This window comes from Sorghum bicolor, chromosome 2 (genome assembly GCF_000003195.3).
Source record: "Sorghum bicolor cultivar BTx623 chromosome 2, Sorghum_bicolor_NCBIv3, whole genome shotgun sequence".
Lineage (NCBI taxonomy): Eukaryota > Viridiplantae > Streptophyta > Magnoliopsida > Poales > Poaceae > Sorghum > Sorghum bicolor.
The window spans coordinates 74,832,409-74,855,045 of NC_012871.2; the positions used below are offsets into that span (position 1 = coordinate 74,832,409).

Genomic DNA, 22,637 nt, shown 5'->3' on the forward strand with positions numbered 1-22,637 from the left:
AGTAAAACAGGAGGAACACAGTAAATATTTCCGGGTTATTTTCATGAATGAAAGCTAACAAAATTTCAGATGAAACAACTGTAACCGTGTACGGAAATGGAGCAACTTCCAGCTGAGCACGCGTTTCGGCGTCTGGTCCTGGTTTCTGGCTTCCGGCCACTGTCGGTGTTGCCCATGCCACCAACTGGAGATTGCGAGTCCCTAAATAGAAAACCCAAGAAAAAGGTATAAATTAAGGAAATGTCAGGTGCTTGGGTAGTTGGGCACGGACGTCGGTGCGTAACAACCGTCGGGACGGGCAGCGCACCGTCACGAGTCACGACCTTGATGTTGGAACCGAAACCTACTGCTGGGTGCTGGTGCTTGAGTCCGCAGTCCGCACGTCAATACAATAACACGTGGTATATAGATTAACCCGTAAGAGCTGACCTGCTCGTCTCACTTCGAAACACCAGTAGGTGCTTTGAAATTTAATCGATTTTATTTTTTTTTCTAAGCGATTTTATCTTCGCATCCGTAACAGAAGGCAGAGTGTAACTCGAGCAATTTGCCTGAATTTCAGGACATCCATAGGACCTGTTTAACACACCTCACAACAACTTCATATGAAGCTGGTATGAGCTGTTTTTTTTGTCAAACACTTTTTTTCAAAATAGTTTTTCTTCTCTCTCCTACAAAGACATGAGTTGAAATAAAGCTGAAAAAAACAGCTTACCTTGGCTCTCTTTCTCCCATTTCTTTGTTTCATCCATGCACGTGAAAAGCTGTTTTGTCAAACAACTTTATCAAAACAGCTCATCTTTACTTACAAAGCTCTTTTCTAAGAAAACAACATTACTAGTAAAGTTGAGCTATGACCGCAATATGCTAGATAATAAATACTCTTTAATTAACCTTAGATTAGATTAAGCTAAGCTGCGCCAATACAGGGCAGGATGGCACCCTGTCTTTATCTACATAAATAACACAAGGAGTTTCTAGTCTCAACCAGCGTTGTCGGACAAGGAAATATGTACAGTATCTACGAGAAGACTACCAGATACTACGACTAGGCACACGCCGGCTGTTTGGTCAGGCTACAATCATCAGAAAGGTGCTGGATGCCTTCAGAACCATGGGTGCCATGTCGGATCCATCATGCACAGGTTCCTCGACGACAATGCCGACTCCACCAGCTCGGTGACGCCTCTTTGTACCGACTGCGGTGGCTCGGTTGCATTCTCCTCCTGATACAACAGGAGATGAATCGTCAGTCAGATGCAGCATACTTGCACAAAACATAAACGATATGCACCTGAGTCATCATTGGCAAACACCAACGCCCCCAGATACCCGTGACAATAGTTGATAATGTCAAAACCATGCAGCCATGTCCAAATACCAAACTAGAGTTACATCCAAATAACCTGACCCTTTTGCCATATTCCCACAAAAGCATCTTTTTATTCTCTATTTTGTAAAAGGTAATCAGAAGCATCATAACTTATATAATATCATCTGGAAACACTTTCTTCAGAAAAAAGGCACAAATCAAGAGACAAGAAATAGCATACCTCCTCAGCCAGATAATGTGGTGATATTGACTTGATACGATTGACGACATGATCCACATTGTTTACCACCTTCTGTTGGAAATCCGATGGGTTGATCATTCCAGCAGCGACAGGGACTGATGGAATGCCTAGAGGCCGTCTCCACGACCAAGATAACAGTTCATCACGGAAAAACATAGCCAAATGATGCCAAATGTGCTGGCTTTGCTGAAACACAAGAAAACAATCCAATCAGAATTTCCAAATTACAACAACAATAAAATCATATCCAACAAAAAATATGCAAGTCCACTACAACCACAATAAATAAGGATAAATTCCTTTTATGACACTGGAATTGGAAATCCTGTTTATGCTATTCACAAGGTGACTCCAAGCCCAAATGTGAGACAAGGAAATCATTCAGTGGCATTCACTGACTCTCCCCATGAAAGCATGGTAAATAATTTCTAATTCACCGTCTTTGCCTACCGTACAATAACCATTTATTGATGTCGAAATGTAAAAGCATGTTGAGTGTGAATGCTCACTTTTGGAGAAACCACTGACTGGGCAGCAGAACACATGGCAGACATAATGAGACCTTCAACACCAAAATTCGAGAAGAAAGCTTGCAAGTTGCGTGTCAGCCTAAATGGAACAAGCTCGTTGAACTCGATCATTCCATTTGGATCATAAGCTACAAAAGAATAAATGAACAATCAGAATCTTCCTTGGGGTGTATTCAGAAATATCAATTAATGTCACCAATAATACCTGGATGGAAGTCAGTCTGGAAGATCTTCCCAGTATTTTTAGCAAACAGAATTTTATTAGGAGCCCTGCCACCAATCTGCAGCATATACGACATGAAGCAGGAGAGGGCCACTTGGATTGCAAATTGTTTCTTGAAGGTCCAGAGGTAGTTGCCAGTTGGCAGAATCTTGTGCATATATTGGGAAAAGATATTATCATTAACGATATTTTTTGTAATCTCATTGTATGCTTGCAGACGTAGCTCCACAACTGCTTCAGGAGAGAGCTGCCCTGAAACGGCTTGATTAAGCTGCTCTTTGAAAATTGTAATAGGCGAGTCAGCTTCTCTATTATGCCGTGCACAGTTAATTTCATACACCTCAAGAAAAGTGCTATACATTAAATCATCCTCAACCATCCGAACCTAAAAAGAAAAAAATGGTGTCACGTCAAGAACTCCATGTACTAGGTACTTGGAAGCAAAAAAAGTTCACAATAATAAATTATTGTTGCAGTACTATGTAAGAGAAGGGGGAAAAAGAATATTTCACCTGGGACCAAACAGGAATAATTATAGGAGTATGGATAGCGAGATGCCGCCGCCTAGATTCTTTGTGCTTGTCAAACATTTTATTTAGAACACGGAATAGCTGCAGCATCCTTTCATCACTCCGAGCATTCGGAGTCAGTGATGTTTGAACAATAAAATGGCGCTGTGAACCATCAGAACCAATGAGTGTCAACCGTCGAAAGCTACTGCCATGCCTCCGGACAATTGGAATGTCAGGTCCGACTCTGTCCAACTTAACAGTGTGGTCAGGCGCGATTTCCTACAGCAGATAGATAGTATAAGAACATAGAAAGGCTGGTGGCATTTTCACATAATAGAACAATGCTACATTGAAAAAAATGTACTGAAGTATCCATTTTAATTATGCACTGCTTGCAAGTGATATGTTTACTAGAGTAAAAATGGAACCAACCTGATCTGTGAAGTACTGCCCTGGGAGTTCAATATCAACAACATGAAAATCCCGAAGTGTTTTACTTTCTTCCTCCAGCTTTAATACTGCTGGGAACCGATCCTCTACGTTACTCTGAAGAATGTTCTTCCAGTGTTTCAATCTCTCTGTAAGTTCAGCAAGGGTTGCAGGAAAAGTAGTAGCACTCTCTGGGTCAAGATCACGTTCAAAATCTTGCTTGTACTCCTTCACAAAATCAACATGCTTGTTAACAGCATCTTGTGAGAAGCAAGCTCTACATACACCAGAGAGTTCCTTCTTGAGAGACTGTGGAACCTCGCCAGTGGTTGCAGTTGGATACTTGTAGCAGCGATGAAGCAGAGCATTAACCACAGCAAGAAGCCTTTCCTCAGGCAGAGTAACGAATCGTGATCCAATTTCTGACAGTAAAAGCTGAACCAGCAATAAACAACATTAGATAACCACCAATCAGCACATATAAAGCAATTACTCTTGGAAAAATCATGAGCTTCTATAATCACAAGTACATATTCACCACTTTTTATAATCACAAGCTCTAAATTGGTTATTCTATACATTAATGCCCCCTTTCTAAATGCTTCATGGTTTTGCTAAACTAATTGCATAACTAAAATAAGACAAATAGCTTGTACTGTAAGAACCTTATCCACTCTGTTATGTTTTTTCTAGACAGGCAAACAAATCAGCCTTGAAATTCAGTATTACCAAGCACCAAGCGTAATCCGTAAAAGAAAACCAAAAAATGTAGCAAAATAAATAAACTAATGCTTATCCAGTTATCCTCATTAACATGAGTTCAGAGAACATAATGTCATTATTTATTACCTCAAGCTCATTGGCTAGATTAGTATGTTTGCTTCTAAGAGCTTCCATTATGTCTTTTGCAGCATCAAATGCACTTGCTGCAGAAGTTGCCCACCCATGTCCGCTATTACGCCTTAGTGGAACTTGTGAGCCCTCAGCACCTGTAGAACTCTGTTGACCTTGATCATGACTAGTATTTGTGCCACCTTCAGCAGTAGATCTGTCCGGATCTTGTCCTTGGACATTACCACCATCGTGAGAACCTGCAGCACCAACTGACTGGGAAGCTTGATGAGACTGGTTGTCAGATGGCATGTTACCACCTGCATGATTAGATGTCCTTGCACTCCCGTCAGGTAAGTTATTGGCCGCATTGTTTGCCATCATAGCTTGCTGCATGCGCTGCTGAGCCAACATGTTTCTTCCCATTTCAGTTTTAGTAGCAACATCACGGCGTTCCATCAAGTATGTACGAAGCCAATAATATAATGCCTGTAACAGCATGTTTCAGATATGTACATGCAAAAAAAAGGGAATATGCTATTTTTACAGGAAATGCAAATAACACAGCTGACAATGATTATACCTGTGGGTAAACTTGAGCTATCTTCAGCAAAACCAATTTACTGTGTTGGGCTTCACTTCTCTGTAATGACAACAACAACTGAGGTATCCATGAAAGCCAAACCCAATGAGGCAGCTGCTCCAGATATTTATCCAAAGCCCGTCCAACGGGTTCATTTTGTCCATCAAAGCTAAGAAGGTAGAGAATTCGAGCTAGATGGCTCCTTGAGTTTGAAACTCCATATTTGATTCCCTGGAAAAAACAACTGACTGCATACTCAAGCCAAACCTCATCTTTTGTTTCTTTAAAAACCTGCAAAGAGAACAATCAAACTTAAGGTCAGCAAATGTGGAAATTTGAAAGGGTTACTATTGACGACATAAAAGGATGGTCAGCATACCATATCACAGTAATTTCCCCAGCTAATCCATCCTTTGGGCAAATGCTTAAAAAGAGTTATAGCATTCGAATAAGACTGATTTGCAGGATCGCATTCGTTCATCTTCAGCAAGAAATCACCTCTGAGACGAAATATTTCTGCTTTGTTCTTCACAGGGAAAAATTCCAAATTGGTATTATTGATTAAGTTAAGACCACTGACTAGTTCACCTTTCATTTCTAAGTACGCCTTAGCTTGTTCACATATCTTCACAAATGCTTCCTGCAACCAAAGCAATAATGATCTAACGAAATAAGAAGATACTGCAATTCGAAGTACTATCGTGGTGATGGTAGGGACAGACCTGAACTTCCATAGTAGCATGACCATACATCTTGTCAAGTATAGTTACACAAACTTCAGGAAGACCTTGCTTGCGAGCTATGTGTGCGAGCTTATTCACATTCCAAGCTTTGTCTCGGTAGCCAAGATGATGAAGTTGAGGATTTGTTTGACCAAAGTCCTTGAATGCATCTATTACTGAATTGTACATCTCATTCCTCCACTGGAGCAGATCATACCAAACAGTCATATTATCCCATTCATTGGGTGTACGAAGTCTCCAAGTTTCAAGAATATCCTTGAGATCAGCGAATGAGTTATTTGGGTTGGAATTAGCACCAGAGCTTGCTGAAGCTGGTTTGTTACCATTTGCTATGTCAAGCAGTATTTTGGATGATTCTTTTACTTCAACCAACTGCTGAAACTGCTGCAGCAGAGGCATTCGTGACTGTACAGACATTTCAGGCAACTGCCACCACTGTTCTAGTGCGAGTTCAACACCTTTGCTGATGAGGTTCTCTGCTTCACTAACACCATTAGTACCTTTGTCATGGAGAGTGAAAAATGCTTGAATAAGGCGCAACTTTGGTGTCTCTTCTACCTGAGCTTTGGAAATTACATTATCCTTCATATATGCCCAGTCAGGAACCTTCCAGAGGCAGTCCAAAAGAATTTCATGATTCTCCACCCCTTTTCCATAATCAGCTAAGACTTCCCACTGGCCTAACTGAGACGCACAGGATAACCACTGTTCTTCCCAAAGACACATTTCAGCCTTTGGGACGGTGTTATTGTATGTTCCCTGAGTAGCTTTAATCATAGCCTGGTAAAATAGATTTTGTGCCTGTTGCCAGTAACCATGCTGGACAAGTGAAAGACCAGCTCTTGTTTCTGCAGTGATTGATTTTCTCTTCCATAATCCACACCTCATGTCATCTTCATTAAGAAGTCTGTATAACTCAGCCAATGACTCAGAGCATTTAGCCTCGTTCATAAGCACCATATGACTCTCAAGTAAGGCAATTGCAGTATACCACACATTGCAAGTTTTTCCAATATATTTGATAAGCTCACTAGGCATGCGTGGTTGAGGATGGCTCAAATGAAGACCTTCAAGAAGTGCCTGGGCAACGTTAGGTCTGCAACCCTGCTGCCTCTTGTGGTAATCTTTCGATAGAAGGGCAATTATTGGCTTAGCTAGGGCAACTTGTTCCTCTTTATGTAAGGTGACCCAAACAATTGGGAACACAAGCACCCATAAATGATATGCAACATTGGGATCAGCAAATGCAAGTTCCTTCAATGGAGCCATGATATCTGCCACCTACATGATTTCAGAACAACAAGCATTCAGATCTAACAAAATATTTAAAATGTACAATAGGCAGCCACACAGGTTTCATGGGCACCACATAGTTCAGAGTGCAAGAAATTACCACAAGCTTGTTCGCATCATTTAAGAACTGAGCATGCCTTGCGGCAAGAGAGTCAAACGATAGTGCTGTACCATCCATGCTTTCCTGAGCATCAGCAACTTGCTGTGGCATGGTGATGCGATCTGGAACAGGCCCTGCTATCATAAGCGCTGGTACTCGAGCAGAATTTGCTGCAAGTGTAATTGGTTCATTTTCTACTAGTATTGCCAAAATGAGATCAAGGCCTTGCTTCAACCAGAAAACATCACTCACTGCTTCCCAGTCCTGTACCTGTATTATAAATTGCAATCTAGAAAATAATGTTTTTCCCACTGTGTCATGGTAAAGCTTGAAGAATCGCTTCCTCATTTCTGGGTCTTTAGCTCTAAGTCCAAGCATATACTGTCTCTCAATCTTATGGAAAAATTCTTGCCGAAAAGCCAATGGATACCTGCAAGAATAGAAACCATTAAAGAAAAGATTACAGAAGACTAAAAAGGCTTGCTTTGTAGAGATATCCATACTTGGTTGAATCTGCACAAAGTGAATAAAGAAGCTGCAAGTATTTTGCATCCCATTCTTCTTGTGCAGCTGGAGGGAAGCTTTTTCTGCCAACTAATGATAACTTCTGAAGATAAGTTAGTATTTCCTTTGAGTTAAGTGAACTAACAGAACCAGTTGATGAAGCAAGCCTATAATCCTCCTCAATCCAAGTTTTTATCATGTCTAGTATGCACAGAAGAATGCTGGAATCAGTGCCTTTCTCTGAAAGAAGAGCTTGAAGTATTTGGCCCATAGATTTTCTGTGGTCAGAAGAGGACATCACCCTCTCACTTATAAGTTTTAAGACAGTCTTCATGTTAGATATGACAGTAGAATCTATGGTAGGACGTGAGTTAACTGATGAATCCAGTTCAGGCCTCTGTCCCTGGAATTATCAAAATGTCAATGGCACCTTGAAATGGTAACAGAACACAGCTTATAGATACGATTAAAAAAGACTAAAGGGACATTTTCATGCAGAAGAGGCCAAAAAGGAAACGCAAGGATGACGGGACAAGATAGTGTGCAATAAGGGTCCAATAACTAAAAAGCAATCAATAGTACTCAGGTTAGCTAAAGGCTTTGCAAAAGAAGAGAGGGGGGGGGGGGGGGGGGGGGGGGGGGGGGGGGGAGTAAGTGGAATATAAGAGAACTTCAGATTGTTAGCTAGTAGACATTAACACACTAACATACTTGTCTGATATGGCTGCCAGCAGAAGATCCCATGTCACGTGCCTGACGTTGCAGTACACGGAAAAGCAAGCCAATGAACGGGTCAATGAAATTTTTCTGTACTTCTGCAAGTGCATTGAGGACGAACAGTGAAAAACTAATGATTGAGTTAGCACTGTTGGGCTCAAGTGCTATCTGTTGAGTTGTAACAGCAGCAAGATTCTTGTGAATGAGTTCTTGAACCCTTTGATGCAACAACTTTATATCTTGTGGCGTTGTTGCTGCTTCAAGGGGAAAAGCACTGAACACCATCTTGAGCAAGGAACAAAGTGACTTTCCAGCATCCAGCATTTTGTTGCCGAAACAAGGATCCAATATCTAACCAAAATGACCCATAAAACAAAAGCAAAGCATGAGAATGTCCTGATCAATGAAAACATAAATTACAACAAAGACCATGTCGAGAGAACAAGGAAAATCTGGAATTACTTGAGAAATATGATTGATGTTATTTCGGATGAAGAGACGGGGTTGTTTCTCCAAGACTTTGTTCATAACATCAAGGCCTTGTGCGAGGGCTGTTGCAGGGTCCTTGGACTGAGGAGTGGGTGACAGATTCCCAAGTAATTTCTCAAGATAATTGAATTTAACATTGGCATTTGGCCAGACTTCCAGAGCTTGAGTCAGTAGGTCAAGAGCTTGCTTGTACATTGCGCTAGACTCCTTATCCTTAGGCTCAATCACAAGCGATACCTGTTCTCCAAATGAACAATTATATTAATATATATGCAACTCCAATGCAAGAAACAAAAACAATATTAATGCTAAAACTATAACTGTGCACATGCTGATTGTGCAACATAGTAGCAAAGCTGTGGAAAGTAGTAGTTTCACGTCATGAACATGTGACCAATACTCAGATGAGACTGGTGGACAATTGAACACAAATGCCTTCATCCATAAATGAAATATGCCAAAATTTCTCAAGCACAAGTTGGAATATATCACATATACCACAAAAGAAAGCAAAGCACCGTAAGTTCATAACACACAACAAAAGAATCCTCTCAGCTAGATGGTTAATAGGAGGAATCTACCGATGCAGTTCAGCATGTATTTACAGGACAAAAGGTAAACGATAATCACCCTGATGAGGAAGGTAATGATCATCTCCTCCATTGCTGCATTAGGTTTATACTCCTCATCAGGTTGCCCTGAAGATCCAGGTGTCTCAATATTAGGTATAGATGCCCCACCCGGCGACATTACACAAAGAGGTTGCAAGCCAGGCTCAACTTTCACCCTCTTACTCAAATCATCAGCAAACGACGGAACATCTGAGCGTTTTGGATCACCACCAATAACAGAAGGATTAAGCATGTCGCCTAATTGATTCTGGGTCTCACTTTCCTGCGCCACTTTCATCTCACTTTGTCTCTGTCTTTCCCATGACACTACCAACCCAGCAAGTTCAATTGCAAGCCTTCTATTTTCCGCTGTTGTGTTGTATGGTAATCCAAGGCGGCTAAGAGAGTTGACCATCTGAGGAACAAAGTGGGCTCTGCAACTATAGAAGAGGTCCGCATGGCGAACAACAAGCTGGAATATGTGAATCATGTTTGGAATTGAATGCCCTTCCTCTACAAGGACTTTCTTGGTGTATCTGATCCATATCGGCATGCGGCTATCATTTTTTTCAGGAGGAAGTCTCCTAGGTAGGGCAGGCATGAGGATATCAAGAGCTTGCTTCACCAGCAACTTGTTTTCTGGTTGGCATGTCCGTAGCAGAGCAATGAAGACCTTAGAAAAATGATATGGCACATTTTTAGCTGGATATAAGAAAATGGTAAGGATGCAACATCAATCTAAGAGAAATTTATGTCACATTACCTGTAAAATAATCTTTTCAGGAGCTTGATAGGCCTCTAAGAAATGACAAACATTCACAAAGGCCCACTGTTTGCTGGAGTTATCTTCACGCTTGAGATGATTCCAACCAAACTTTATGAGTTCCTTTCGATGGTGAACAAGATCAGTCTGTAGATACTTCAAAAGCAGTGTAGCTAGCTGAAGAAGTTCTATCCTCAATGGTTCATCATATTCCACGCTGACCTAGAGAAACGAAGAAAATGAATATTCATCATCCATGTGCTAAGAGTGAAAGATAATTTGGCTGCAGCCAAGATTCATATTGTTACCTCTTCTGGAGGATCAAGAAGCTTCTCGACAATAGTTTTAATTATAGTAGGATCAACAACTTCCCAACTTTGTCCATTTTGAAAAGAATGAGCTAGCATTGGAAGTATAAGAATCTGCATGGTAACAACTAAATGATCTTGCCCATATTGTTTTGACTGGAAAATGTTCAGAAAGTGGTTAAGAATAGTTTTCTTCAAATTTGGGGAGTATCCTTCTGCAACCTAAAATGAACATGTAAAGATGAGATAGGAAGTCAATAAATACACACAAAATTCCTCATGATTCAGAAACAAGAAATGGCATTACCTCTATGACATAAAATTCCTTAAGAAAACTATAATCTATACGACTCCGGTACAAGAATATTGATAGCATATCAAAGAGTGCACCAACTTCAGTGCGATCGTGTCTTAAGTAATTCAGGAAGCATTTGATAAGCCTCTTGCTTTCCATCACCTGTTAAGAAAGCAAGATCATCAAAACCAAAAGCACTAGAATGTTGAAGGAATCAAGTGCAGATATTGGCATGAAAGTACTAAACTTCCATGATAGCAATTAAATAAAACCAACTTCAAAGGAGTGGACAGTGAAGGACACATATTGAATATGCAGAGTCAATTGCCAAAGTATTAGGCTTTTGCATACACAACACAAGTACTAAATTACAATGATACACAATCCTTTCGATATAAATAAATTCCATATGATAGAAACAAATTGTAAAGCATTTTATTTAGCTGTTACATATAACGGATTTCATTCCTAAGTAGCTTGTTACTTATTAAGAATTTAAGGTCAATCCACTATTGTTTTTAAGATAAAGCATAACTCTCGTTTTACGAAGCTAGCACTAAAAAATGAACATAAAGAAAGACATCTTGAGTAACTTGAACAATTTATGCAAATGGAAATAAAAAATAAATAAACCTCGAAACACACAGCAGAGATTTGACAGCGGAAGACAGACAATTGATATTTAGTATTAAATTAGTAAAGCATAAGTCCGATATGTCAGAGTCCATACACGAGCACTGTACAAATTAATATAGCAATTTTTATGACTACCTGGGGTAAACTCAAATCCTGCTCGTTCTGCAACCTCGCAAGTCTTGCAGGTGATTTCCAAGCAAGTAGCAAGGTGTCGAAGACAACCCGGTTGTTACGGAGCCACTCTGGCATCAATTTCACAAGGGCTGAGACAAGCTCTAATCCATTAAAGTAACTCTCCGAAGTAGTAACCATGTTGGATGAAGATTGTACTGTAAAACTCTCAGATATAGCACCAGTAAGGGCTTCATCCTTTACAGAAGATAATTGAGCAGCAGATGCTTCAGTTTGAGAGTAAAACTGTGAAAAGGCACTTGCAAGTATTTTCTGAGGTGACCTTGCAAGTTCATCCCTTAGGTCCCCAGTATCCGAGCAGATTATGTACATAAACCTGAATTTTCGAAACAATTTCCAGAGATGATAAGTCCATGAAATCATTATGCTAAACCTAAGGAATAGGTAGTGCATCATCTTCTACAAAACAAATGGCTATTCACATAGTTAAATAAAACGCTTGTACACCAGAACAGTAAGGTGATTTTTTTTCTTATAGTAAAAACCAAAGAATGAAAATGAGGACACACAATACAAATCAGATCGGCAATTTAATGCTATGCAACAACCATTCAATTTGCTTATCAACCATCTTCATTACAACACAGGGTGCATGTCAAAATATATGCAGGCAGCATAACCCGAAAATTCTTTGGAATTAGGCCAGCTCAAACAATTGAACTTGTCAAGTTTTGTATGACATCAATGAACAGGGAAAAAAACTAAAGCATTTAGCAAAATAATGCTCACATAAAACCAACCAGTATGTGGCACTGAATGAAACATGTACAAAAGTGTTTTCAGATAAATAGGGAAGAATATAATGTGCAATGTCAAAAGAAGACTTGAATTTGCCAAGTATTTACCTCCTGAAATACTTTGGATGGCTTAATCGAGCAAGAAAATAGTCAACAGCATCCACAGCATAACGATTCAAAAATTTAGCAAGTGGGGCACGATATGGACTGTTGATCTCACTGTAAAACTGATCTTCAGGAAGTGCCCTTTCCAGATCAATTACCAAGGTAACAAGGTCATCCAAGAATTTGCTTGCTGCCGGGGGAAGAAGGTGAAACAGTTCGATCATAGCTGCCCAAGAAAGAAAGTAAAATCAGATAAGAGACAAGAATAACTCCAACATGAGCACACAGGACAAGGTTGGTTACAAGGAAAGGTCAAAGTGGTCAACTTCAATCTTGTTAAGAGATTGGTAGTTTTTCAATGATTATTTCTAAAAGCAGACCAGAATCATCTACTCCATAAAACTAGTGTAATTCAACCACCATAAATAAGTAATAAGTAATCCAATATATAGCTTGCTCCAGGTATGTGCATTTATTTTGAGACTCATGTTGAAGAAAAAAGTAAAGCCAGCAGAGCAATATAAGAAATACAGACCTGCTGCTATTTTTGGTTCATCTCCAGCCTTCCAAGATTTTTGAGTCTGGGCAAGCTTTTCTGGCTCCAGCCATTTTTTCAAGTGATCCAATAGCTTGGCACCTAAAGTGACATTAAACCAGTTTGACAGCAATTCAAGCAGACGAGCCAACCCTTGTAGTAATGGCATGGTAAGGCTCTTTGTGTTTGCTAAGTTTACTAGAATGGGCCTTAAGCTGCTCTGTAGAAGATCCTTTGGCATCCTTTGCTGCTGAACCACCTACAGAAATGAAGTTATCAATTAGAACATGAGAAGATTAGAATAGTGAGAACAAAGTACAGAAACCAAGTAAAAAGATAATAAAACGATTCAATTTTCATGTCAATATACAAAGTGGTACAGCTAAAAGAGTACCTGACGAAGTCCCTCCTTAGCAACATTGACAATCTCTGTCGTTCTGCATGTTAGAGATTTGAAAAACATTGAAATAATCTTTGCTCGCAATTCAGTATGATTTTGAGCTTTTAGATCTCCCCATGCCATTGCAGTACAAAGTAGTTCAATACATGCAGTTCTGAGTTTGTTCCATGTGAGAATTACTTTTGCATTCATCATCCTGGTGACCCACACAGTTTCATCAGCCTCGGCAATTTGCAGTGCTTCTTGCAAAAAATTGACAAGCTCAGGAGATAGCTTTAGAAGAGGTGGTCTGAGTGCAAGACAGAAGTTCAAAGCAGTAACAGTGCCCACCTGTCATAAAAGGGAGGAAAATCAGTCAATGGTAAGGACTTCAAGTTTGAATGATTCAGAACTAAGAATCTAACGTACCTGTTGCTCAATATTCTTCAAACGAAGAGGCCGTGAAATCAGAGGCTGAAGCATTGGCAAATAGAGAGGCTCAAGCAATTCAGAGACCTCACTGCCAGTTCTGCTTGCAAGCAGTGATAAGCAAGCCTGCACGTTCTTTCTCACAACCATTGAAGCGTTTGGGTTAAACAACTCCTGTGCAAGGAACTCAACAACTCCCTGAAAACTTTGCCGTCGAGGTTCACTGTTTGCTTCATCTGCATTGTTTACTACCCTAAGAACTTGTGTTAGGACATGATTTGTCTCCTCCTGCTCTTTGTTTGCATGCACTGGTAACCTCTTAAGAACAAAAAGAAGACCACGCACAACTCTGACCTGAAAGATGCATAGGGTATCCACAGACACTTTACCAACCAATGCTCCGAGACCCATTACCCCACCCATCTGCGCTTGCCATGTGCTACTGTAGCAACAATGCAATAACCGTGGTAATAATTCCTCAAATACAGCAACCCGCACACTTGGGGGAGGTGAATATACTGGATTTAAAGATGGACTGGAGACTAGCATAGGGGTGCTAGGACCACCCCTTAGCATACCAGTATGCTTCATCCGTGCAAGAAAGATTAATGTCTCAGCAAAAATATTCAAAGCAGATAGGGAAGCTTTTGCATGTTGGCGATTTTCACTGGATAACACTTCAACTAAAGCATCCAAAAATATCAAAGGATCCAGCTCCCGGAGATTAGATGAAGTGTTGCATCTTGATCTTGATCCCATGTTGATGCTAGATGGTAGTGAAGAACCAATAGGATGCATAAATCCAGATTGACTGGAGGATGGTGAATCAACATGGAAAAGCATAGCAAAATGCCGGCATATATCTACAACATAATCATCCTTCTCATCATGAAGACTGGTGTCAGCATTAGCTGCAATGATAGCTACAAGAAGAGTCTTGAAAACAGATTTTTCAGCCAGTAGTTGTGTTTTTGTCTTCACACCTAAATCTCCCTAATAATAATAATAAAACAAGGCCTTGGTAAGATAACTAAAGCACAAGACACCAGAAAGAAAACTATAAGTTCAACAATCTAAGAATTCATTTTGCTCAGATAACAATTAATGTAAAGCAAAGCAATGTTCTTTAGTAAGGCCAATCTTGTGTTGTCAATCTACATACAAACTTTATATTAACAGTCAAAGATAAAAAGCTTGACTTAGGGCAAACTTCCAATTTGTGATAAGAGTTAGTAAACTACAGTAAAAAAAAAGCAATGTAAAGAACATTAATTCTTGATCACTTCTGCCAACCTTCATATCTGAAGCATCATTGCGACGTCTTGAGGGATCCAGGGAAGAGATTAGCAATGTACCGAGAACACCAGTGCTCACACCCTCGCCAGGTACATTTTCCCTCAGATTTAACAAAGAATCCAGGCACACCCGAATGAACTGAAGAGCCTGCTTCCTGTAGAAAGCTTCCATACCATTGCCTTGCATAACTGCACCAACAGCTTGGTGTATGCATCTGTCCAGAGGAACCAAAAATGGTGTCGCAGGCTCAAAAGTCAGAACTAAGCGTAATCCATGTTCCGGATTTTCCTTGCATTCGAGTGCAAGAGGCTCCCGCAAAAATCGCCTATTTCGGCCCCCCAGCTTCCCTAACAGTTCCAAAGACTTTGTGCCCCATGTGTAAGGAGGCGGCCTTAAATGGGACCATAAAGCAAGAATGACTTCTGACATTAAATTTGCCATGCTAGGTTCCAAAAAATCAGGGTTCAGACTATCAATCCAAAACTCAAGTGTGCGTAGAGCTAAGCTCACAAGGTCATCACTACCTTTTAGAGCAAGAACAAGAGGCTTCATTAGACGAGGTATGTGGGGCAATAAAGAACTCAAGCGGGCAGGTAAAATCAGGCAAAGCTCCAAAATCAAGTCCCGCATATCTTCACTTATTGGTCCATCAAGCATGGAGAGTAACATATTGAGGCAGGGTTGCAGAGATGGTATAAGATCACGCATCAATGAATCAAATTTAGCACTGTTCAATGCACGAAACATGTTACGAAGAAGGTGCATGTAACCTAGGGGTTTCTCAACTTCAGTGGCACTCTTCATGCAGACTTCCATTATAACTGGCACGTGTGGCTGAAGTGTGCGTTCACAGCTTTCTGGAGCTTTGGCTGCAGCAATGAACAAGAACCGGAAAAGTTGCAAAACAAGCTTTGCTGCAGGTGAATCTGGCTGCTTCAGGGCTTCAAGCTTTGAGCTAACAAGGAAGTTAATTAATACATCTGTGAAAGGCCGCAGAACCTTGGGAGCTTGCAAAAGGGTCGAAAATATGTGCAACAGCTGGTTGTTGGTTATCATAGAATTAAAGAGGTCAGGCATGCAAAAGGAGAACATATCCATAATATCGCGAGCTTCCATTATAGCCAACATCTGCGAAAACGATTGCAGAATTTCCCTATCATCGTCTTTTTCCTTAAACAGAGCCAGACAGTGAACACCAGACTTCAGAACACCAGATGTCTTCCGCACCTAGAATAGATAATTAAAACTGATTAGCAACAGTTCAATCAAATAAAGAGGAAGAAAGTTTCAAGGTGGTGGACCTCATCCTCCCTCAGCCCCCTGAAGGGTTGAACTGACAAATTAGAAGACTGTTGGTTTTGTTGCTGTTCACCATAATAGAAATGCCAGCATCAAAGGGTTCATTAGAGCTCAAGTATAATATCAGAACCACCAAAAGATATCGACGTATTTGGGAGGTTTATAATACCTGGGGTCGTGGCCAGTGAGCATGGGTTATGCTCCATATTATTGTCTTCATTCCTTGTATGAGGTCAGTATGAAATAGTTAGGCAATAACTGAAATAAGATGCTCAAAGACATGGAACAGAGCAGAAATTTTACAACAATTAATACATACCCACAGCAAGAGTCTTTATCAGACTTTTGTAATCGTTGATTTCCTTAGTATATTCCAAAGGTTGTTGCAAATTCAGCACAGTCTGTAAAGTTGTCCAAAAAAGAAAGGTCATTGAATCATCAGTCAAAAAAAACAATTCCAATTTGTATTAGATTTAACCTCAGAAAAAAAATACAGTCATTTTATAAGTAGGATGCAACTAAACACCTCACACATTTTGTTAACAAGCAAAGCTTAAAAAAATTATCTATCTGCCCATGACTAAGAAACTAGCTATGGTTTTCATAACCTACCGAGGCTATTTGGAGAAATTTGATCTAGACATATAAGGTCAACAAAATCAATTTGAGCATACTTTTGTGATTTTCTGAAGAAAGAGGAGTGCAGTCAGCCACAGAAAAAAAAATGGTACTGCTACCTCCATGAAAGAAACATTCACATAGCGTACCTGTAATGGGACTTCAAGCTTCATTCTCAGATTCGGTTGTTCCTTCCCTTCCTCGCCTTCTTCAAGCAACTATAGAGTGAGAGGAGTAAGGTGGACCATATCAGCAAGAAAACGTAAGGAGATAGCACTCATGTTTCTGTGGGGATTGGGAGTGAAGGACCTAAGGAGCACAGGGCAATAATGTGCCCCTTCATTGCAAGATTATCACATACTCCCTTTGTCCCTTTTTAGGTGTCGCTATGATATTCATGGTGGTCGAACTTTCTTAACTTTGACTATGTATGTATAAAAATATTAGCAACATTTATATCTTCAAATAAGTTTGTTATGAAAATAGATTCAATGATGTATCTAATGCTACTAATTATGTACCATAAATATTAAATTTTATTATATATTTGGTCAAAGTTAAGTACGTTTGACTTCTCGGGAAGTGAGAACGACAGTTATAAAGGGACGGAAAGAGTATTCAATTTCCTTGAGCTTATAATGAGTATTATAGTTGCAATGTAACAGTATATTTTCTCTATATGTTTTCAACCCACATTTCTTCAACCAGTAATTTTTGAAATTAGATTCTGCAGTGTAGCAGCATCTAACGCATGCGCCCATGTTTCCATGTCCTCAGCTGATAAATTAGGCAAAGGTTTTAAAACGTAATCGACCGAAAGAATCACAAAACATGTTGTATACCTGAGGGATTGTTCGTTTCAACGTCCTGAACTTCCCAACGAATGCATCCAATATGCGCCCCTGATCATTTCAAGTAATAAGTATAGTTGATTAGGAAAAAGTAAAATTACTGACATACTATTATGGAAGTCACTCCTTACCAATAAAACCCGTGCTTCATCCATGCTTTGCTGGTCAACACCTTTTTGATATATGGGCTCAACCTAAAGCAAAAGGTAGGGACTTACTAGTACTGATTTAGTTAACACTAGTGCCTAGTTTTACAGATATATATTTTATGATTTTATACTCACATACTGATATACATATTAGAGAAGGAAAAGAATTTCAAAATCATAAACTGCACCTAACTGAATTAATCCTACTTTGACTAATATAAAGAATTTCAGAATAGCAAATGTACCAGGTTCAGCATCAAGCGGGCAGATGTCGTATGAATTATAAGGGTTAAAGAAGAATCGTGCATATTCCGAGAGAACAAATAGATAATCCGTGACAACTGCAATAAGTCAGCAGCAACATGATCAACACCAAGGCATAATAATACTGACAAAGTGGAACTATGTATGCCTTTAAAGAGATATTTATCTTCTAAGCATCACAGCATCATTGAAGTGACTAATTAGTTGCATAATATTGTATCCATGAAAGTCATATAGTAGCTCATATAGTATCCATGTAAGTCATATAGTAGCTCAACAACAGGCAGAGATCTGACAAGGCACCTAGCTTTAATAAGAAATCAGATGCCTAATACATGTCTCAGCCATAATACTGTTTGGTATGGTCTGATGTCTGCAATGAAGAAACCAGATAACAGATCCGCTTGCCGAGGTTAAGTGATGCATCTATCCTAAAATTCCCATAGGATGTGTTTGGGTATATGGGGCAGGGGAGGGGGACACAAAATTGACAGCTGTACATGCAAATTCAACAACTAGAATGCTACCCCAAATCTGTAAGCAATATAAATGATACAAGAGACAAGTTTAACCTGTGGAAGAGAAATATCTTCTCGAACATAATGCACCAATTCAGCAAGAAGGGTGTAAGCAAGAGGTCTTAAAGTTTCGATGCAAACTCGACCTGTGCCAATCAGAACCCTGACAACACCAAAAGTAAGGTGTCAGACATGGCTAGAAACTAAGAGTTAAGGGGGTGTTTGGTTGGAGGTAGTAAAGTTTAACACGTACTGTAGCACATTTGTAACTATAGTAATTAGTGTCCAATCATGGACTAATTAGGCTTAAAAAATAGTCTCGCAAATTATTCTCTAGCTGTGTTTTTAGCTTCGTAAATAGTCTATATTTAATACTTCATGCATGTGTCCAAACATTCGATGTGATAGGGAGTAAAGTTTAATAGGGGGAACCAAACAGGGCCTAATACATGTAGAATAATAAATGCTACAAGACCAGTAAAGGGAAATAATACATAACTATCATAGGAAATGATAAGACAGAGCCTCATGAAGGGATAATTCTTTTGCTAATTACAATTCCACAGTAAGTTTTTTTAAACTACAACTAAAATAGATTGATTTCAAATAGATACAAATCAGGGAAAGGCTGTGTTTTTAAACAAGTTCATTTACTCCCTTTGAACTGTCACACAAGTGGTTTTAAGTATGGGGGTTATTTGAACTGGTTTTAATTGTGTGAAAGCCAACTTATTTCATTGTTGATGGTGAAAATTGGACTCATCATATTTCAGGCAAAAAAATAGACCTTGTTCATTGTCATGTGTTGTTCACCTTTGTAATACCCATTAGATCAGCGGAGAAAATCTTATTAACTTTTCTAGGCGTTCTTTATATTAGGATTATTCAGCCTACCAAAAGTAACTAAGAAATAACGAAACACCATGAAAAAGAAGGGGAAAGGGGATGAAATGAGTTGATCACAGGTCAAAATGAAGCACTTTGCAAAGTTAAGTAGTTTATCAATTACACATCACAAAATAAGTACACGGTATCAGGAAATCAAGATGTGGCCATATCAAACTTAATCTGAATGAGATCCCAGAAATAGCACATTTGAAAACAAACTAGAAAATTTTGATCACATGATTGCTGGCAAAAGAAGAATGATTTACCTTTCATCAAGAAGTGTGTCGATCAAGGGGAACAACCCTCGCTTGTACTCGGTGTTTAGAACTTGTTTCAGACCAACTAATAGCTCCTGAAATTCAGTGTAAGAGATAAAGATATTAGCATTTCCAAAGTAACACTCATATAGTTTGATGATTTCAACAAAGCACCAGGTCAAATCTTGCCTTTCTAATGGAGACAGAATCAGGAGGACACGTAACAAGCAAGTTCACAATGCTCTTGCATATGCTTTCTTCATATGACTTTATGTAATCTGCATTGCTCTTCAGGAGGTACGTCAGGAATGACAAGGTCTGCAAACAAAATCATCAATCCATCATGAACTTGAAAGAAAAGGCAACCAAAAACAAAATCAAAAGACCTACCTTGACTTGTGCACCCTTTAAATCATTGAAGGGTGTCTTAAGGTGTGGTGGCACCTTGTCGGGACCCTTGATAGAGATGGCCGCCACCATGAGTGGCAACAAGTGTGGGATATTTGTCTGCACAAGCTTTGCATACAACTGGAAGAGAAACATCACAACAAGAGGGCTCTCTGTGACTATCTTGAAGGACCGTGTGCTCGGGTTGAGTTGACCACCACCAGGCACTTGCATCGTGACTGGAGCATCAGCAGTGGGGTCCAAATGCTGCATGGGCATGGACGCAGCCATACTGGCACTTGTGTTGGGATTTTCAAAGAAGTAGCTAACAGTTGTGGGAAATTTATGGTATATGTTAACCACAAAGTCAAGAAATGGCTGCACCTCCGCCTCGACAGTAGGGCGGAAGTTACGGAGGAGGTCAAACACAATTCGGATGGCAAGGAGAGCATTGTCCTCATTGTCCTGTGTCAGCACACGGAGAGAAAGCTTGAGCAAATCCTGCACAAATGGTCTGAGCACCTCGCTGTGTGGAAGGCGGTTGAGTATCTCGATCACAACATTCCGTAGCTTGTGCTCAGCATTCTCTGTGGCCTGTGGCTTAGTGTAAGTGGTGAGAATTGCTGAGAAGGCTCTGAAGTAGCAGCGAAGAAAGTTGAGGTAGTCTGGAGTGTGTGTCATCTCCAGGCTGTCCCGAACTTCCATGGCAAGCTGCAGTCGGACTTGCACAGCTGCAGAGTATTAGAGCAAACGATCAGATCAGACCATTCAGCTAGATAAACCATTATGGTTTGAAGCAAAGGTTGTTAGTGAGTGATTATTTTGCAAGACGAGGTTTATTGTTTAAGCAAAATTCACAAAACAAAGTGCGGGAGTAAGCAGTGAGCTCGAAAGGGGAGGGGGTGCCAGAGCACTGCTGCATAAAAAGTATGTTCATTCCCGCCTTCCGAGAAACATAAAGAAGAGCAGGTACACTCCATAAGTCGCCCCGCTACAGAACAGAGCCAGCCAGCCAGGAAAATCCTTCAAAATGCAAAATTGGGCAGGCAATCGAAGTTGTTCTTGAAATACGACGTTGAAGGCTACGCACATTTAAATGGATTCAACAGTAAACGTCTTTGAAAATGTGAACGAAAGTGGCTATCTGGATGAGAAATTCAGTGTACATAGGAAGCAAGAAGTTGCAGACATCATCAGTTAAGGAAAAACACCAGCCGCAGCAACACACTACAACAGTGGACAAAGATGCTTTGATGCAGTCCTTCCACCGGTGTGAAATTCAGACAGAAAAAAATTAATTACTATGCGATATAGTAACAAGAGGAAACAGCGAGAAGCATCTAATGTCCTTCAATCAAACGACAGAAAATTCTCAAGAGCTCAAACAAACCCCAATGGGAAAGAAATCAGACGGCTGGGAATTCACCGGCGAAGCTGACGCCGAGAAAAAAAAAACGCAATGGGAAGGAAATCGGGACAGGGGAGGGGATCACGGGACGCACGGAGGTCGGGCTCGAGGAGCCGCTGCGAGTGCTGCTCCATGTTGCCGCTGTTGATGGGCGCCATGGCGGGCGCCCCGCCCGTGCGCGTCCGGCTCCAACCCTACCGCGCCAGGGCTTAGGGTTTTGGAGATCGGCGCCGGAAGAGCGCGCCGCGAGCTGGCGGAGGAGCGGAGGGCCGAACGGAGGAGTGCGGGGGCGGTGGCGGGAGGCGCTGGCTCGGTTCCCCGGACGCGAATGGCTCCCCCGTGTTGGGAAGGAGGAGGAGGGTCTCTCGCGCTCGCGAGCGAGCCGAGGGTTTGGGGTGGGGGAGAGACGGGGACGGACTCGGAGGAAGACGAGGGTGATGGGCCTCGAGCTTATACGAGCCTCGCGGCAAGGGCAAGGGCAGGGCGGTTCAGCTTGTGCGCGGGGAGCGGAGACTGCCAGTGTGGGTTGGGTTGAGTCGGGTCAACTCCGCCACGGGCGCTTGGGTGCGTGACGCCGTGGGCCCGTGACTGGCTGCACGGGTCCGGTGTCCGAGTTGCGGCTGATCCGAGGGACGTTTCGGCCTGAAGGTGTCGCTTTTTTTTTTTTTGAAAAGTCTATATTACGGAAATCTGTTTTTTTTTTCTGGATCCCTTCACTTTTAAAACCAGTTCGTTTTACCACTTTCACCGGTTATAAACGGTTTTTAAAGGTGATTTTGTTTTTTATTTATTTTAGATTTTAGATTAATCTTTAAAAAATCATAATAAATCGCACATAAAATTCTATTTTGTTAGACTCCATATAAGTAGATCTACACAGTGAATATATAATATAGTATACTTTAGTAAAAAAATATTATAGCTTTAGGTTTATGGCTTTCGATAATTAATTCATAACTGCATATGGACCAATTGTGATAAATAAGATTTTTAACAAGCAGTGCAATAAAAAACACTAAAATTGGACCATAAAACCACAACTATGAATTAATTACAGAAAGTCATAGATTTAAAGTTATAGCAAAAAAATAGTACTAAAGTCATGTGGAGTATAATAAAATTGGTTTTAAATTTTATAACTTTTTGTGATTTGCTATGTTTTTTACATAGATTCAACCGAAAAT

The 22,637-nt window shown here is 40.4% G+C and overlaps 1 protein-coding gene across 1 annotated transcript; it reads right to left on the reverse strand.

Moving 5' to 3' along the window:
* On the reverse strand, nucleotides 699–21,900 carry LOC8072210 (transcription-associated protein 1). Its single transcript, XM_021453014.1, has 36 exons — nucleotides 21,548–21,900; nucleotides 20,049–20,776; nucleotides 19,848–19,976; nucleotides 19,668–19,753; nucleotides 18,568–18,676; nucleotides 17,977–18,072; nucleotides 17,714–17,776; nucleotides 17,574–17,633; nucleotides 16,881–16,949; nucleotides 16,433–16,514; nucleotides 16,283–16,335; nucleotides 16,116–16,178; nucleotides 14,812–16,041; nucleotides 13,519–14,511; nucleotides 13,105–13,440; nucleotides 12,711–12,969; nucleotides 12,179–12,401; nucleotides 11,277–11,649; nucleotides 10,518–10,667; nucleotides 10,211–10,432; nucleotides 9,903–10,124; nucleotides 9,159–9,812; nucleotides 8,502–8,765; nucleotides 8,034–8,390; nucleotides 7,322–7,725; nucleotides 6,819–7,248; nucleotides 5,405–6,706; nucleotides 5,062–5,322; nucleotides 4,683–4,973; nucleotides 4,118–4,588; nucleotides 3,272–3,703; nucleotides 2,840–3,118; nucleotides 2,310–2,712; nucleotides 2,084–2,232; nucleotides 1,554–1,760; nucleotides 699–1,226 (listed from the first exon to the last, which is right to left on the reverse strand). Exons 1-36 carry the CDS (start codon nucleotides 21,609–21,611, stop codon nucleotides 1,107–1,109), a joined length of 11,634 nt encoding a protein of 3,877 aa, XP_021308689.1. The 5' UTR covers nucleotides 21,612–21,900; the 3' UTR covers nucleotides 699–1,106.